This window comes from Talpa europaea (genome assembly GCF_964194135.1).
Source record: "Talpa europaea genome assembly, chromosome: 14".
NCBI lineage: Eukaryota > Metazoa > Chordata > Mammalia > Eulipotyphla > Talpidae > Talpa > Talpa europaea.
In genome coordinates, this window is record NC_140082.1 from 76,481,283 (window position 1) to 76,500,265 (window position 18,983).

Consider the following 18,983-nt stretch of genomic DNA (forward strand, 5'->3'; position numbering starts at 1 on the left):
TGGCTGTGAGTGTGGCAGTGGCAGCAGGGACTGCAGAAATGCTTGCAGGGGTCAGCAGACACAGGCCAGCTGTTGGGGAGGGGAGCAAAGCTCTCTCCAGCAGCATCACCTCCACCCTGGGACCCACTTAGCTGTCATACACTGGTGGTATGTTGGTGTGAGAACTCCCACCGGGCCTGTGGGACAGGTGACCAGGGGCAGTAGGACACCATCATGTGTTTCGAGACTACCTTTATGTCAGTATTTCTCACTTGTCAGCTCACAGGGCCTGCTTGGAGAGCCGTAGAATGCTGCTGCCCAGGCCTGCCCCAGGGGTTGGTCTGTTGCAGGCTGGGCAGTGGGACTTTCAAGGTTCCCAGACCAGTCTAGATGCACTTAGGGTGGCGAAGCACAGCATCTGCTCCTTCTTGAGAGAAGTCTGTAGACAGCAGTGAAAAGGAAGGGAACAAGGGAGAGCTTAGGACCTCGGTATCAGAGAAATAGAATTGGGCAAGGGGCCAAGCTGGCAGGTTCTGTGGGAGTCTCTAGGCGCTGGGTGCCTTCTGCTCTGGCCCCAACCCTGACTTGACGGGGTCTGGCAACCGGTGCACACTCACCTGTGCCAGGCTGTATCCTCTACTGGACGCCTGCACACAGGGGACTGTGTTCCCTTCAGATATGCCAGGGGCCAAGTGGGGGTACATTTTCACACTGTGGGTTCAGGGAAATGTAATTTATTCTCAGAGAAATGTCATTCTGAGACTCCCCTGGAGTCTGTAGTTCTGTAGTGTTGCTGTTGTTCATTTCCTAGCATTGCTTTTCTCACAGAGGGTGTGTGTGTGTGTGTGTGTGTGTGTGTGTGTGTGTGTGTATGCCTTCCTTCTTAAAAGCAGGGGCTCTAGAAATATTTGGGTTACCCTTGGGCTTGCACAGTGTGAACAGAGGAAATGCTTTCATTTTCCTTCTTTTGTGGCAGATTATGTGAAGTGCTTAACCTAGATCCAAGACAAGTCCTGATCGCAGAAGTCATCTTCACAAACATTGGAGGTGCTGCCACTGCCATTGGGGACCCACCCAATGTTATAATCGTTTCCAACCAGGAGTTGAGGAAGATGGTATGTACCAGTGTAACTGGGTGGGTGCCCTGGCTACAGACCTCAGTTTACTTACCCACCTTGTTCTACCACCATTACTATGAATCAAGGTTTTCAGTGTCAATTCTTTGTATTAAGTGCTATAGGTTATCTTGAGAGTGGGGTTAAGAGACTAATCTTGCAATACAGAGTTACCTGGTTTGATTTACTTTCATTATTATGCTGATACACTTTTAAAAAAATGATTGAATAATAGTGTATTAGTAGGATCTGATGTTTCTTCCAACTAATACTAGGAATAAAATGATCTGTCCCCTCTCACTTCCCCACCAACTGTGATGGTCAAATTCACTGATGAAATTAAGAATTTTTAAAAGATGTGTTCAGAAATGAAGGTATTTAGAAAACTTTTGAAAACCCTTACATAAATATTAACATATAATTTCTTTGTACACTAAAGATAAAGCATTAAAGAGAGTACAAGTGGTATTTTATATATCTGGAGAGTTAGAATTATATAGTTAATCTTTATCATTTTTTAGTCATTGGAATTTTCTCAATATCTCTTCTTTGAAGTATCAGTAAAAATGCTTCCAAATCAGTGATGCTTATTGTAGATTATATGTTTATATGTGTGTCTGTGACATATGCCAGTGTGTTTGAGTATATGCAGTCTTCCATAAAAATATTTGACTCTTGGAGAGTTGATGACTCTAAGATGTTGATGACCATTTTGTGGATTTACCAAGTTCTGCAGATTTGGGGTAGAATTTAGATACTTTGACTGACCTTTAGTCCTTCCTGTTTCCCCTGGGAAAATATGTTACTAGCTTTGCTGTGTGAGCTGAGCAGAGGCCCCATGATCATAACCCCCTGGAGCACATCAGAAAGCAATAGAGCCTTGTGATGTGTTCTAGAGCTACCTGTCCCTGGGGATGGACCTCATACACACAGTACAGAACTATTTTTAGAGGAAAATATTGTTTCATTGTTTTTTTCCTACAATATATTATAGGAAATAACCTCCCCTCCCAAATCATATAATTTCCACCATTAGGGATAATTCTCTTAATATTTTGGTGCTATAATTTCCCAGAATGTTTGTCTATGGGTACATATAAGTAAAAAAGGGTGGCATAGCTTGTAGCTTTTGCTCTGCCCAAGATGGAGTAACAGGGACTGGATTTATCTCGAGCGTCCAAAAAGAAGATAACCCAAAACTGAAAACCAAAAACCAAAAATACTCCCAAAATACACTTTTTGGTATTAATGGCAGACTAAGCATTGCAGAAGAAAAGATTAGTGAATTTGAAGACATAATTCAAAATGAAATAGTGAAAAGATAAAAAGAAAGAATGAAAAGCATTATTGATCTATGGGGAAATCAATAGTTCTAGTCTTCAAAGGAGAGAGGGAAACCAAAAAAAAAGATATTTGAAGAAAATAGCCGAAATTTCTAATTTTATGAGTGATATCAACCCACAGATTTAAGAAGCTGAACGAAACCAGAGCACAAGAAACATAAGAAAACCACACTAAGTCACACATCATCCAAATGTTTGAAAGCAATGAGAATGAGAAAACTCTTTAAAACTGCCAAGGAAACAAGGCATGTTACAACAAAGGAACAAAGTTGAATATGACAATATATTTCTCTTCAGAAACAATTCAAGTGAGAAGACAGAATGGAGCAACATCTTTAAAGTACTGAGAAGAAAAAAACCTGTCAAATCAGAACATTATTCCCAGTGAAAATGTATTTTTTGTATGCACAAAACAAGAGACTTCTGTTATCCAAACACTAAAAGAATTCATAAATAGCAGACCCATATGATAAGACATTAAAAAATTCTTCAGGCAGAAGGAAAATGTCACCAGTGGAAACTTGGATCTCTGCCATGGGATGAAGAGCACTGGAGATGTTAGCTATATGGGTAAATTCATATAAATATTTTCTTATTATTTAAATCACTTGAAGATATAATTGCTTAAGTAAAATAATAATGCATTAAGATATTTGTAACATAGGGCCTCCCCTGGTGGCGCAGCGGTTGAGTGCTGGGCTAAGAAGCTGCCTGCAGCCTCTGCAGCGCCGGTTCGATCCCTGGCCGCTGGTGAGGGTCCCACATGGCGCGCAGACCTCTCCTGCCACGCCCGCTGCTCCCCTCAGCAGTGCATTTCGTCAGTCTGCCTGTTCTGTTCCCTGCTCTGGCTCTGGTGAATTCTCTCACCCTCCCATGCTTTTGACTGTACCCAGTGCTTGTATAAATAAATAAATAAATCTTAAAAAAAAAAGATATTTGTAACATACATATAAGCAGGATGTATGACAATAATAAAAGTTGGAAAAGGAAAAATAAAAATCCACTAACAGGCAGTTCTTATACTACATGCAAACTGGTATAATATTACTAATTATACCATATTGGTAGAATACATCAGGTAGTCTGTGACAAGTTAAAAATGTATAATATACACCTTAAGGCAACCATTAAGGAAAAACAAAGAGTAACAGCTAATAAGCCAACATGAACCATAAATAATATTCATTTAATACAATGGAATGCAGAAAAAGAGGGAAAGGGAAAAAAAGAACAGATGGGACAAATATAAAACAAGTTGCAAGGCTTAAACCTAACTTTTTGGACAATCACATAAAATATAAATAGACTAAACATCCCAATTAAAAACCAGGATTGTCAGATTGAATAAAAAAGCACAATTTTTGAATAAAAAAGGCCCTCTGCAGATACACACTTGAAATATAACATCACAAATAGATTAAAACTAAGGAAATGGGAAAAGATTCATCAGAAGAAAGCTGGGGTCGCTATATTAATATCAGGCAAAGCAGACTACCAAAGCAAAGGACATTACCAAGATTAAAGAAAGCTATTTCATTAAAAATTATTTATTTTCTTTTATTGAGGTAACATTGGTTTACAACCATCTATGTGTAGGAATACTCCTCTTCAAGTATGTTACCACACCACAGCCACCACCAAAGTACCAACAGGCCTCTCCTACAGTCCATTGGATCCCCTCTACCCTTTCCCTTTGGTTTATCCTTTTCCTCCCACCTATTGTAACCTCAATTCTGCAGTCAGAATCCAAGGATTTGTCTGGCTTGGTTTTGTCTATTCAAGAAAGACATTTCAGGGCCTCTCCGGAGGTGCAGTGGGTTGAGTGCAGTTCTGTGAAGCTGTCCGCAGCCTCTGCAGCGCGGGTTCCATTCCTGGCAGGCCAGGGAGATACCCATGTGGGGCGGCAAACCTCTCCTGTCTCACCTACTGCTCCCCTCAGCAATGTGTTTCAGTCTGTCTGCCTGTTTTGCTCCCCTCTCTGTCTCTGTTGGGTTCTCTCAACCTCCTGCACTTCTGCCCTATACCCCAGTTCTTGTATAAATGAATAAATCTTAAAAAAAAAAAAAGACATTTCAAATGATACAGGGGCAAATTCATGAAAAGCATCTAGCAACCCTAAATATTTGTGCAACTAATGACAAAGCTTCAAAATACATGAAACTAAAACTGATAGAACTGCAAGGGACAACAGATATGTTCTCAGTTATAGCCGGAAGCTTTTAGTACACCTTTTGTCATTATAAAACAAAATCAGCAAAGATAATAAAGCTTCACCATTAACAACTAACTTCATTTAGTTGATATTTATAGAAAATTCCACTCAACAACAGCAATATGTATATTCTTTCATAGTACACACAAAACATTGATGAAAACAGTTTATATTCTAGGCCATAAAACAAATCTTAATGAATTTAAAAGTATTCAAATACCACAAAATATGTTTTCTGTTTAATTACCACACTTGAATTAAATTAGAAATTAGTAACAAAGATATTTGGGAAACCCCCCAAATAAATATCTGGAAACTAAATAACACACTTCTAAATAATTCAATAGTCAAAGAAGAAATTGAAATAGAAATTACAAAGTACTTTGAATTGAATTATAATGAAAACAACATCAAATGTGTGGGTTTCTTCTAAAACAGAAGTCAGCACACTTGTTCTTAAAGGCCATGTAGTCAATATTATAGGCTTGTGGGCCATCATATACTTTCGGCGACAATTCTCAACTCTGCTACCATGGTAGGAAAGTAGCAAGGGCAATGCATAAGTGGGCATGGCTGTATTCCAACCTGCAAGTTTCATTTGCTGGTTCTTGCTCTAAAGCAAAGGGAAATGTATATAATTAAATGCCAATATTAGCAAAGAAGAAATTTCTCAAATCCATGACCTCAGATTCCACCCTAAGGAATGATAAAGAGTGAATTAAACTAAAAGTAAGCAGAAGAAAATTAAGTAGGTAAGGGTAGAAAAGAGAAAAGCAATAGGGAAAATCAATAACAGCAATGCTGCTTCTTTGAAAAATCAATAATACTAATAAACCTTTGCCAAACTGATGAGAAAAATAAAAGAGAAGACCCAAATTACCAGTTGGAGAAAGAAGATAGGATACTTAATTACAGGGCTTACAGACATTAAAGGTATTGTTAGTGAAACTAGTCTCTGCTAGTAAATTTGATAACTTAGATAAAATGAACAATGCCCTTAAAAGACACACTTTACCAAACTTCAGTGAAGAAGAACTGAGCTTGAGTACCCCATCTGTATTAAAATCGAATTTTTAGAACCGAATAGAGAGCCCAGAAATAAAGCCACACTTATATGAACAACTCATCTTTGGCTAAGGAGCATAGAATATGCAATGGAACACGGACAGTTTGTTCAATAAATGGTGCTGGGAAAACTGGACTGCCACATGCAAAAAAAATGAAATTAGACCTCACCGTGCACAAAAATCAGCTCAAAATGGATAAAAGAACTGGACATAAGACCTGAAACCATAAAATATATTGAAGAAAATATAGACATACATCTACAAGACATACATCTCAGAAACATCTTTAAAGACTCATCACCCAAAGCAGTAATAGTGAAGGCAAAGATAAACACCTGGGATTACATCAAACTGAAAAGCTGCTGTACAGCCAAAGAGACATTAACCAAAACAGAGAGACACACCCCATTGATTGGGAAAAAATCTTTGCACTCCATTCAATTGATAAGGGACTGATCACAAAGATACGAAGAACTCACACGACTCAACAAAAATAAAATAAACAATCCGTCCAGAAATGGGCAGAAGAACTCAAAAGACATTTCTCCAAAGAGGAAATGCAAATGGCCAACAGGCATATGAAAAAATGTTCAACATCCCTGATAATCAGGGAAATGCAAGTCAAAACTACACTGAGATACCACCTTACACCAGAAAGAATGGCACATATGGGCCTCCCCTGCTGGCGCAGAGGTTGAGAGCTGGGCTGCGAGGCTGCCTGCAGCCTCTGCAGCGCTGGTTCGATCCCTGGCCCCCAGCGAGGGTTGCGCATGGCGTGACAGACCTTTTCTGCCATGTCTGCGGCTCCCCTCAGCAGTGTATTTTGTCGGTCTGCCTGTTCTGTTCCCTGCTCTGGCTCTGGTGAATTCTCTCACCCTCCTGCGCTTCTGACTGTACCCAGTGCTTGTATAAATAAATAAAAACAAATCTTAAAAAAAAAAAAAAAGACCATGGATTTTTTTAGGGGGAAAAAAAAGAATGGCACATATTAAAAAAACAAGCAACAACAAATGTTGGCGAGGATGCAGTGAAAAAGGAACTCTCCTACATTGCTGGTGGGAGTGCAAACTGGTCCAACAACTGTGGAAAAGCTGTGTGGAGGTTCCTCAGTCTACTAAAAATGGAGCTACCATATGATCTGGCAATTCCACTACTAGGGATCTACCCGAAGGACACAAAAAACAGTGATTCAAAAGAATACCTGTATACTTATGTTTATTGCAGCACTATTTGCAATAGGTAAAACCTGGAAACAACCCAAATGCCCAAAAATAGATGACTGGATCAAGAAGATGTGGCACATATACACAATGGAATATTATTCAGCAATCAAAAAAGATAAACTCATGCCATTCACAGCAACGTGGATGGAGCTAGAAGGAATTATGCTTGGGGAAGGAAATTCTATGGGGAGTCAATCTGAGGGGGTGGGGGAAACAAACATTGTCTAAAAATGTAAAAAATGATAAATGTTAAAATAAAAAAATAAAAAATAGATAAAACCTAAAAAGATTGAATTTTTAGTTAAAATCACTCCCACAAAGAACAAAATAAAACCAAGAAAAAATCAGGCTAAGATGATGTCTTTGATAAGTTCTACCAAATATTTAAGGAAGAAATAATGCTATCATATAAATTCTGCATGAAGCTTTATAGCAAGTTGAACAGAATGCTTTCAGACTTATTCTGTGAGGTCCTAATACCTAACTAGACAAAGCCAGTCTAAGAAAACAATTGATAGATATCTCTTATGAACATAGATAAAATTTTTTAAAATAATCAAATCTAATTTGACAATATATAAGATGAATAATTTATCATAATCAAGTGGAATTTACCCTAGGAATGGAATATTGGTATAATATTTGAAAAAACAATGCAGTTTACTGACAAACTAAATGATGAAATCCTCATGATCTTCTCAATAGATGCAGGAAAAACACTGGCCAACAATCAAACACTGGTTACTGATAAAATGTCCCAGTAAACTTGGAGAGAATTTCATCACCCTGATAAAGAATACCCATAAAAAGCCTCAGCTAGTATCATACTTCATTATGAAAAACTGAATGCTTTCCTTCTTAGATCAAAAACAAGGATGGATATTGTCATCATTTTCTATACAGCCTTTTCCTGGAGACTCCAGCTAGTTCAATCAAAGAAGATGTTAAATACAAGGCATCTATATTGATGGAAAGGAAGAATTAAAAGTTTTTATTTGCAGATGACATGATGGTTCATATAGAAAATCTGGAGGAGTCTACAAAAAGGCTCCTAGAAATAATAAATAAATTTGGTAGTTGTGCAATACAAGATCAATATAAAAAATTAATGGTATTCTATATTCTAGCAATGAACAACTGCAAATTGAAGTAAAAACAACATTTAAATAACATCCATAAGTAAAACACTTTGGGATAAATCTGGCCAGACATAGGTAAGACCTGTATACTGAAAAATCACAAAATATTACAGAGAATAATTCAAGATCTAAGTAGGTGAAAAAAGATACTTTGTTTATGGGCCAGAACACCCAATGTTGTTAAGATATCAGTTTGTCCAACACAAAAAAGGAAAACTATAGGCCAATCTCCCTAATGAACACTGATGCAAAAATCCTCAATAAAATTTTAGCTATCAGAATCCAACAATGTATCCATAAGATAATTCACCATGACCATGTTGGATTCATTCCAGGGGCACAAGGATGGTTTAACATCCGAAAATCAATCAACGTTATCCAACACATCAACAAAAAGAAATATAAAAACCATATGATAATATCGATAGATGCTGAGAAAGCTTTCGAAAAAGTGCAACACCCATTCATGATAAAAGCCCTTGAAATTCTTGGGATACAAGGAACATACCTCAACATCATAAAGGCCATCTATGACAAGCCAACAGCCAGTATCATTCTCAATGGTGAAAAGCTGAAAGCAATTCCATTAAGATCTGGAACAAGACAAGGATGTCCACTCTCACCACTGCTTTTCAATATAATACTGGAAGTCCTAGCTAGAGCAATAAGACAAGAGAAAGACATCCAAGGAATCCAAATAGGAAAAGAAGAAGTCAAACTATCACTATTTGCAGATGATATGATAATATACATAGAGAACCCCAAAAACTCCACAGAAAAACTAATTCAACTCATCAATCAATTCAGTAAAGTGGCAGGATACAAAAAAAATCAAATATTTGGGAATAAATCTAACAAAAGAGGTAAAGGACCTATACAAAGAAAACTATAAAACACTGTTAGAAGAAATAGAAGAAGACACAAAGAAATGGAAAGACATCCCCTGCTCATGGATTGGAAGAATAAACATTATTAAAATGGCCATCCTACCAAAAGCAATATACAGATTCAATGCTATTCCAATCAAAATCTCAATGTCATTCTTCAAAGAAATAGAACAATTATTGATGAAATTCATATGGAATCACCAAAAACCCTGAATAGCCAAAGCTCTACTGAAAAAAAAAGAAGGAAATGGAGGCATCACACTCCCAGACTTCAAACTATACTACAAAGCCATAATCATCAAAACTGCATGGTATTGGAACAAGAACAGACATACAGACCAATGGAATCGAATAGAAAATCCAGAAATAAACCCACAGATTTATGGTCAACTAATCTTTGACAAAGGAGCAAAGAATATGCATTGGAGCAAAGAAAGTTTGTTCAATAAATGGTGCTGGGAAAACTGGGTCGCTACATGCAAAAGAATGAAGCTTGACCACTACCTCACACCATACACAAAAATCAACTCAAAATGGATTAAAGAACTAGACATAAGACCTGAAACCATAAAATACATAGAAGGAAATACAGGCAAAACACTACGGGATTTGCACATCAAAGACATCTTTACAGACACATCACCCAAAGCAGTGATAGTGAAGACAAAGATAAACAGCTGGGACTACATCAAATTAAAGAGCTTCTGCACAGCAAAAGAGACAATAACAAAAACAAAGAGAAACCCCACCAACTGGGAGAACATTTTTGCACCCAACACTAATGATAAAGGACTGATCACAAAAATCTGCAAAGAGCTGATGAGACTCAGCAACAACAAAGAAAATAATCCAGTCAAAAAATGGGCAGAACAGCTAAAAAGAAACTTCTCTGAAGAGGAAATGCAAATGGCCAACAGACATATGAAAAAATGTTCAACATCACTTGTCATCAGGGAAATGCAAATCAAAACTACCATGAGATACCATCTCACACCAGTGAGAATGGCACATATTAAAAAAACTAGCAACAACAAATGTTGGCGAGGGTGTGGAGAAAAAGGAACTCTTCTGCATTGTTGGTGGGAGTGCAAACTGGTCCAACCACTATGGAGAGCTGTGTGGAGATTTCTGGACCTACTAAACATAGAGCTTCCATATGATCCAGCAATTCCACTCCTAGGTATTTACCCAAAGGACACAGAAACATCAATTCCAAAGAGCACCTGCACCCTTATGTTTATAGCAGCACTGTTTACAATAGCTAAGCTTTGGAAACAACCCACATGCCCAAAAATAGATGACTGGATCAAGAAGATGTGGTACATATATACCATGGAATATTACTCAGCATTCAAAAAAGATAAACACATGCAATTTGCAGCAACATGGATGGCACTGGAAGGGATCATGCTCAGCGAAATAAGCCAGAAAGAAAAAGAAAAATACCGGATGGTCTCACTCATAGCAGGAATCTAGAAAACTTAAATAAGGGACCAGGAAAATGAATATAAGAAAGTGAAAATCAAAATCAACAAAAAACTATGAACCAGAGACACATTTTGGGGGGTGGGGGGGCGGGAGGGGAAGGATTGGGGTCAGAATGGGGCGTTTGCAATTATATGGGGGAATATAAAAATAAAATTTATTATTAAAAAAAAAAGATATCAGTTTGTCCAGATGAATCTACAGATTCATGCAATCCCATCAAAACCGTAACAGGTTTTTTGGTTTATTTTTATAGAGACTGATAAACTGATTCTAAAATTTATATGGAAATTTTGAGTATTAGAATAGCCAAAATCGAGTCTTTTTTTTTTTTTTAAGATTTATTTTATTTATTTATACAGGAACCGGGATACAGTCAGAGGCGCGGGAGGGTGAGAGGATTCACCAGAGACAGAGTGGGGAATGGAACAGGCAGACTGACTGAAATACACTGCTGAGGGGAGCAGCGGGCGCAACAGGAGAGATATGCAGCGCCATGTGGGACCCTTGCTGGCTGGCTGGGATGGAACCTGTGCTGCAGAGGCTGTGGACAGCTTCACAGCCCAGCGCTCAACCCACTGCGCCAGCAGGGGAGGCCCCAAAATCAAGCCTTAAACAAAAAATTGGGAGGATTAGTACTACCCAATTCAAGCCTACCTATAAAGTCACAATAACCAAGACAGCTTGGTATTGACATCAAGATAGTAAATAGACAAAGGGGAGAAAGTCCAGAGCCCACATACAATCTTCACAAACATGAACAACTGATTTTGACAATTCAGTGGAAAAAGGATAGTGTTTTCCAGAAGTGGTCTTGAAATAATGGAAAAATACAGGGAAAAAATACACTGTAATCTACACCTCCCAATTTATCCAAAAATTGACTCAAAGTGGATCACAGACATGTGAGTATTAAAACCTAACCTTTAAAAATTTCTAATAGAAAACATAATCTGTAGCAGCACAGGTATAGAGGTAGCTCTAGAGACAGTGTGGCTAATTGTGTTTCATGAGATTGTCTTTAGAACTAAACCGTGGGATGAAACCCAAGACAGGCCCTGAGCCCCCGCCTCTCCCAGTATCACAGAAAGTTAAGGGATGGATCATTCTGTCCTACTGTTCGCGCACCCGCCATGGCCTGCTGGTGTGCCGCTGGAAAAAGCAGTTTAACTCTGACAGTGATGGAGAAAGGTTAAGTTTTGCAAAAATGCCCAAAGGGCCACAGAGGTGAGCACCTTTTCTGGCTGCTTTGAGCAGAGCGACATCTTCTGGGGATTAGACCTTAGGGCTGTCTTTGTTTTCCTGAAGGTGGCATTCCTGTCTTTGACTTAATGATTGCCCTTGGTATTTTCAGTAAAACGGCAGAAAAGTATCTAATGAACGTCCTTCTGTGGATAACAGAGTGGTTTTAATTAACTTTATAGCAGTTCAGAGACAAGGGAATACTTACTTGAATGGAGAAACAAAAGCACTCCTAGCTCCAAGGATAGTGTTACCAGCAGAGATTAATTTATAAAGGGTCATCACAATGATGACAGCACAGGCGCGCAGCTGTAGCACAGGAGGGGCACGCTTATTCTGCATTATTTGGTGGTTCAAACATGAACTAACATAGGACTAAAAAAGATAATAAAATAAAAATTTAGTTTTTAACTTAAAATGTTCATGAATAAAATTAATAACCACGATGTAATTCAGACGCGTAACAAAAAACTAGCACTAGGCTTTGGAACAGCAAAGGAGTCACATGTGAAACTCCTCCCCATTCTGAGGGTCAGGCAGCAGCTGCAGGAGGTTGTGAGGACAGTTCTTCCATACCGGACACACTCCTCGCAGGCCTCTTGGGAGGGCTCTCTGTTGGTGGAATATCTAAGTACTGAGTGGCAGGTGGGGACGACCTTCAGGGTGCACCACGTGGAAACCCTTCACCCCTTACTCGCCCGCGCCTGGGTTGAGCACAGGTCTGCATGGCGGTTCCTACATCTTGCAAAGGCCCAGGGGCTACATAGTTGTCCTCTGCTGGTTGCATTTGCTCCTTTACATCTGTTCGAGGGAGACTCACCTGTGAGGAACACAATGTTGTTTTACCTTTAAGCAATATTTGCAAAGTCTTTCTGTGTCCCAGTGCTTCTCAAAGGCATTCCCCCTCCTGCCTGCGTTCTGCACATAAGGAGAGTCTCCATCTTCTTCGCACCATGACCCGTGCGCGGTGAATGCTGGGACATTTCTCAGGCTTTCCCATCATGCCCTGTGCGCTGTGCATGCTGGGATGTTTCTTAGGCTTTCCCATCATGCCCCGTGCACTGTGCATGCTGGGTCGTTTCTTAGGCTTTCCCATCATGCCCTGTGCGCTGTGCATGCTGGGACGTTGCTCAGGCTTTCCCGCCATGCCCCGTGCACTGTGGGTGCTGGGAGCCCCTTAGCTGCTGAGACACCCGTCACCCAGTTTTTGTCCAGTCCATCTCCTGACGACTTGGATCGTGCTATATGCTTTCTGCTGGTTCTTGCTCCACCTTTTGGGTCATTTACTCTTAGTCTCCATTGCTGGTTTTCTCTTTCCACAGATCTCTTCAATATCTGTGGGCCCTGGGGTCTGCTTTTTGGCTGTTTTTCCTCTTGAGTTGCATCCTCCAACAGAGCATGCTCTCCCCCGGCCTGCTCTGTTTTCTGCATGCTGGAATCTCTCTGCCGGGGTGCCCCACCCTCTTCAGTTCCCCGTGTGCCCAGACTTCTCCGCATGCTCGGAGGGATCCCTCACAAACAGGATGTCCCCCTCCGGATCCCTCCTGTCTGTCTGCACACCTACCCCTGCAGTGCTGGGAGCTCCTTTCTTGATCTGTAATATTTTACTAAAACTGCCAATAGCTTCAGCTAAATACTTTATAGGAATTGACTTGAGTTTTTAAAAATTCGTATTTATTTTTTACTGACGTAACGTTGGTTTACAACACTGTGATTCAGGGGAGCAGGTTCACACCTCCTCAGCTGTGTGTCATCACACCCATCAGCAGAGCACCCGTAGTCTCTCAGATAGACCACTGGGCTCCCTCTCCCCTTTGTTCCCCACCCACCACCCCCTCTAGCAGTCCCAAATCCTCAGCCTTATTTCTAGGGTTCTTTAAGGTTTTCACTCAGAAGAATTCAAGACACTATTTTAGCTGGAACCAGTGTCTGTTTCCCTCACCTCCACACTCACATACGCAACCACAGACTTTTAACTTGTCACAACTAGCCTTGCCCCCAGAAAGTGATATTGATGAACCAGGAGAGCTTCATTGGGAACCCTCTCAATTACACGTAGCTCATGAGACTGTGAATGTTCTCATCCCATTCCAGGGGGTCCTTCTTTCCACGTTTTACAAGCCTCAAATTTGACCACTTACACTGTCAAGTGAGGATATTATGGAAAATTAAGATGAGCATGACTGAGTAGAGCCCAAAGCAAAACATGGTATAACAAGGCTTAGAAGAACCAGCACCGTGCAAGCAAGGGCTGCGTTTAAGCACTGTATTGATGTAAGTGTCAGAGTGGGTGGTTTTGTTACTAAGAACATTAAGGAGAGGAATCTAGGAAATTATAGAGGCGTGTAAAAGCAGCAGGGCGGTCCAGATATGCGTGCCTAATAAGCTTAGTGAAAACATTTGCATTCCACTGTATATTGCATCTGCCTGTATTGTTTCTTAAAATTATTAGTTTGGATTTTTCATTCCTGCATTGTTCTTACCTTATAAATCCACCCATTAGAACTCTAGTAACAACCAGATACTTGCACTCAACACTGTTATTTTGCTGTGGAGGTATTCTCTGCATCTTTGTTCTCTTTCTTTAGACTACTCACTTTTCTCTTCAATTGTGCCATCATCTCTAGTGGGACAACTTTATATTATGTTCAGAGGGTCCCAGAATGCATCTCTGCCTTTCTAGATCTTCCAAAAACATGAATAAAAGTTCATGACTGAGTTATTGTAAGTCAAATGAATTATCATTGTATTTTAAATTATTTTCTTTGACTCAAAATTCTGTTTTGTTTCTGACTTTAGTAGAAACTAAAAGTATCATGGACCCTTTTTAGCCAGATATTTGGAACATGAGTCCTATAGACAAACACAGTGACCAAGTTGTAATATCCTCCTTGAAGACATTCCAGAAAAGTGATGAATTCCCATACAGCCATTAAAAACATTCCAGAGTCCCACTTCTCTGTTGGGTTCCCTGTTACCTACATATGATTGAGCTCATCTATGTTGCCATTAATGCTATTTCCGAGGGCAATCACTGCATGTGCAGATAACTGCAAGAGATTAAGGATAGTAGATTATTATACACTGGCAAGCCTCACCCTGTGAGCCTTCCTGCCCTGGGGTCCCCGCATCCCTGTTATTGGAATTCCAGTCGCCTTTGTGGCACTGGTTCCATGGACACTACTGAAAAGGCCTGGTATCCTCACCAGTAACAAGCTGGTTCTCACCGTCAGTTCCTTGAAGAAAGGCCTCATTAGTTGTGCTGGAAGCTCTGTGTAAGGGGGTGGGCAGGTGCTGGCACATATATCCTGAAGATACAAGCATAGAGTAAGTGAAAGAGGGACTAACCTAGAAGGGATTTTTTTTTTTCTCCAGAAACAAAGATGCCCTCAGAAGCTGACTCTGCCAATTATCCCCATGGACAAGGAAATTTTGAGGGGGATGTCAAGGCTCCCACTTGGGACTCGGACTAGCAGGGATGCTCTGGGCTGCCTTAGTCCTGGTAGGGAGCAGGCCCCTCTGGAGGGCTATGCTCGCCAGCTATGAAGAGACTCTTTCAAATCCATGGCAGGGACTGAAATAAGATATTTAAAAAACCCCATTTACCTTTAAATGAGTGACTACTGCCCCATAGTTTTATGTTTTATTCCCCTCAGTCTTTTTTCATCCTGAGGAGCACGTCAGTGAGTGGTGAGGGATTAGCTGTGATGGCCTATTTTGTTTCCTCCTAAGGTTACTTTACATATAGGCAAGAATTGGTTTTTCAACATGAAAGAAACAAGCTTTTAACACTTTCATAATTGTGGTGAAGAGGACCTGTTCTTCTCTCAGTGTTGTGCTGAGCTCCACACCCTGGAACTAACACCCCCATCCCTGACAAAGGGACAGCGCCCGTGTGTCCACTCACTCCCCTGTCCTGTTTCCAGGGCCTGGACTTCGCAGGATTCACGGCACACATGTTCGTGGGGATTTGCCTTGTACTCCTGTTCTCTTTTCCGCTCCTCAGACTCCTTTACTGGAACAAAAAGCTTTACAACAAGGAACCCAGTGAGATTGTTGGTGAGTAGGAGCACCCACCACCTTGGAGAGCCTCAGATTTTATCACCATGATATAACTTTTTCCCCATGGAACATTGTCACAAAAAGGCAAGAGGTTTATCACACGTAGAACATCAGGGAAGGGTAAGTTGGTGGGATGCTGCATATACCACTGTGTAGTATGTACGCAGTGTGTTTTGAGGGGGTTCAAATGCATGAGCTGGGCCCCGTTAGTTTCCTGTACAGTGAAAGGTGCGGATGTGTGGAAGCCACATACACTGTACACGGTTCATGTGTCACAGCATCATTAAATGGGTGTAGACAATATAGATAGTTCGATAAATGCACTGTAGTATTCTTAGATGCTGTAGTTTGAGAGTAAATGTGGTCACAAAAATGGCAGCGTCATCCAGCATGGGGAATAATGTGCCATGTCAGTCAAGAGAATATTGGTGAGGCAGCAGGAACAGGAATAGGGCTCATGACTATCTTAGGACTTTGCATTTTCCTTAAAATTTTTAGTAGATCTTTCTAGAGGTTCAGTTTTAGAGACCATTATTGGTTAGGCTGGATTAGAAGCAATAGGTTACTTGGGAGACAGCCGCCTCTCCTCAGCAGGCCCAGCACGTGGACACTGTTCAGGTTGCTTGGGTAACAGCGCATCTGCATGACAAGTGGAGGAAGGTGTGTATCACCCTCTGATTTCAGAAGACAAGGGACTCTCACCGAGCTCATCAGTTGTGGGATTACCTCTCTCATCTATGCTCGTCCTCTCTTCTTGTGTTGTATATGATGTTGATTGCTTTTATTTTTAATAAAATAACCAAATCCCATTTCTATATACATCGCTGGGGATCTGGCATATTTACTGTGTCTCTACAGAGCTCACCTTTGTTTTCTGTGTTTGTTGTAGCTCTGTCACATAATACGTGGTCAGCATTTGAGTACCGAAGAGGGGGGCTGGCCAGCCTGCGGTTGCTACCTCATAGGTCTTTGGGTAGTTGTCATTTTCCCTTCCTTCCCCCCACCCCACGCTAACTGATGGGTTTGGTCTTTTAACTTCATCTTGAATTAATTGTGGTATGTGGTATGATAACTCCATCCTTTCTTATATTCTTAAATGGGTATTTTAAGAAACTTATGTAGTATCTTTAATGGTAAAATAGAGGCTAAATGTAAACTTTCATGAAATATTTTAGCACTTTAGGGACCATTTTCCTCTTCTGCACCAGAAGGTGTCTGAATTCATTTATGGTCAAATATTTGCCTCATTCTGTTAACTGAAGCATTTTGTAAGGTTGTGTGTGTCTCTCTTATCTGTCCCTCCTAGATGAGAGCTCAACTTGGGGGCCTGGTTGGGAGGCTTTCCCCACCTCCTGTTCTTACTAAATGTTCCACTGGGGCGCCCAGGGCATCACCTACTTGTATTTCCAATGTTCTGGTACAGAAATTAGATCTGCTTCTGAAATTGCCCAAAGATTGAGCAGCATCTGGATTTTGGGCAACAGAAGAACCTGAATTACTGGCTGTGAGAAGAAATTTCCTGGGAGGGGAAGAGGGAAGATGTTGGGGACTAGCTTTGCTATGTCTGCTCAGGAGGGGATTTTCTTCTTCACCAAAAGAGTTGAATTTGCACACATGGCAATTTAAAGTCAGTTTTGTCTCCATCACAATGGAAGCTGAGGTGATGGGACACTCAAGCCTGGGCTTTCCTTTCCTGCAGAACTGAAGCACGAGATCTACGTCTGGCGCCTGACGGCTCAGCGCATCAGCCCTGCCAGTCGCGAGGAGACGGCGGTGCAGAGCCTGCTCTTGGGGAAGGTGCTGGCACTGGAGCGGCTGCTGGCCCGCAGGCTGCTCACCTTCCACAGGTACCCAGCCTGGCCCAGCCTGGCTCACGGGAGGTGGCTCTGAGAGTGATGGCACCAGTAGCCTGTTGCCTCCGCACCAACACTGTCCACAAGTCACAGAAGTACAGATCAAGTCAAGTCAAGTGATTGCTCTTCAGAATACTCCATGGTGCTGCAAAATAGCCTTGCCAGCCATATAGTCTGAGGAAGCTTCCGGTGCCAGACATGGAGCGGAGGCTGCTTGGTGCATTGTCTTCTTTAGTCCTCACCAGGCTCTTTGGAGTCTGTGCAATTGTTGGCCCTAGTTTATTTTATTTTATTTTTAAAAAAGATTTATTTATTTATTTATACAAGCACTGGGTACAGTCAGAAGTGCAGGAGGGTGAGAGAATTCACCAGAACCAGAGTGGGGAACAGAACAGGCAGACTGACGAAACACACTGCTGAGGGGAGCAGCGGGGGTGGCAGGAGAGGTCTGAGAGGCCTATGGAACTCTCACCGGCGGCTGGGGATCGAACCAGCGCTGCAGAGACAGCGGGCAGCTTCGCAGCCCAGCGCTCAACCGCTGCGCCACCAGGGGAGTGTTGGCCCTAGATAAAGCTGAGAAAACTGGACTTCTCAGAGAATTAGAGAAACTAGCCCTGGGTCACCAGCTCAGGGGGAGTGAGTTCACATGCCCCACCTCCACACAGAATGCTTGCTGTTGAAACAATAGGACAAAGAAGCAAAATATTACTCTATATTACTCTATAGGAAAGAAGGAAAATTACAAAAATATTTGTAGTATATTCAAAATATATTCTATAATAAAGAGCAAAAGGGGTTAATATAACCAACCAACTGTACAGAGTGTTCTCCCAGCTTAAAGAGTCCTACTGAATCCATTCCTGGCATTTGTTTCAATCACAGTGGAGACATGTAGGGTAACATGAGGGAGGTTTTCCTCCCATCAGGACATGGGGCTGTCCCCCTGACTGCACTCCAGCACTTCCTGTGCTGACAGGAAAAACTTGTCCTCCCCTTAGGGTGTGACAGAGATGAAAACTGGGTGTGGAGGAGAAGCCCACCGAGGTGGATGGGGGTGGGGTGGGGTGGGGTGGGGTGCGGTGGGGGGGGCGGGGATCCTGTGAACCCTGGGGCAGAGAGCATTTATGCTGCAGTTTGTGTGCTGACCTCTGCTGGTCATCGGTGCGTCTGTCCACTGGCCTGGTCTTTTTGTGGGGCCATAGGTCCACATCCTGATGGAAGGAAAACCTCTCTCACTGTTCCAGGTTCCCCATGCTCTGCTCACACGTGCAAATACTCATGCACACTTCACAAACTCCCGTCATCCCATCTTTGCCCTTTGGAAATGTAGGGTATCTTTCCTGGTTGACTGCCTGCTGCTAGGCCTGTTTATCGGG

The 18,983-nt window shown here is 41.4% G+C and overlaps 1 protein-coding gene across 1 annotated transcript in view; it reads left to right on the forward strand.

The window, feature by feature from the left end:
* Positions 1-18,983, forward strand: part of OCA2 (OCA2 melanosomal transmembrane protein) — a 168,540-nt gene that overhangs the window by 43,732 nt on the left and 105,825 nt on the right. The window contains exons 13-15 of the mRNA XM_084253372.1: positions 956-1,094; positions 15,619-15,751; positions 17,454-17,601. Coding sequence (XP_084109498.1) covers positions 956-1,094; positions 15,619-15,751; positions 17,454-17,601 — 420 coding nt within the window. The remainder of the gene's footprint in view (positions 1-955; positions 1,095-15,618; positions 15,752-17,453; positions 17,602-18,983) is intronic.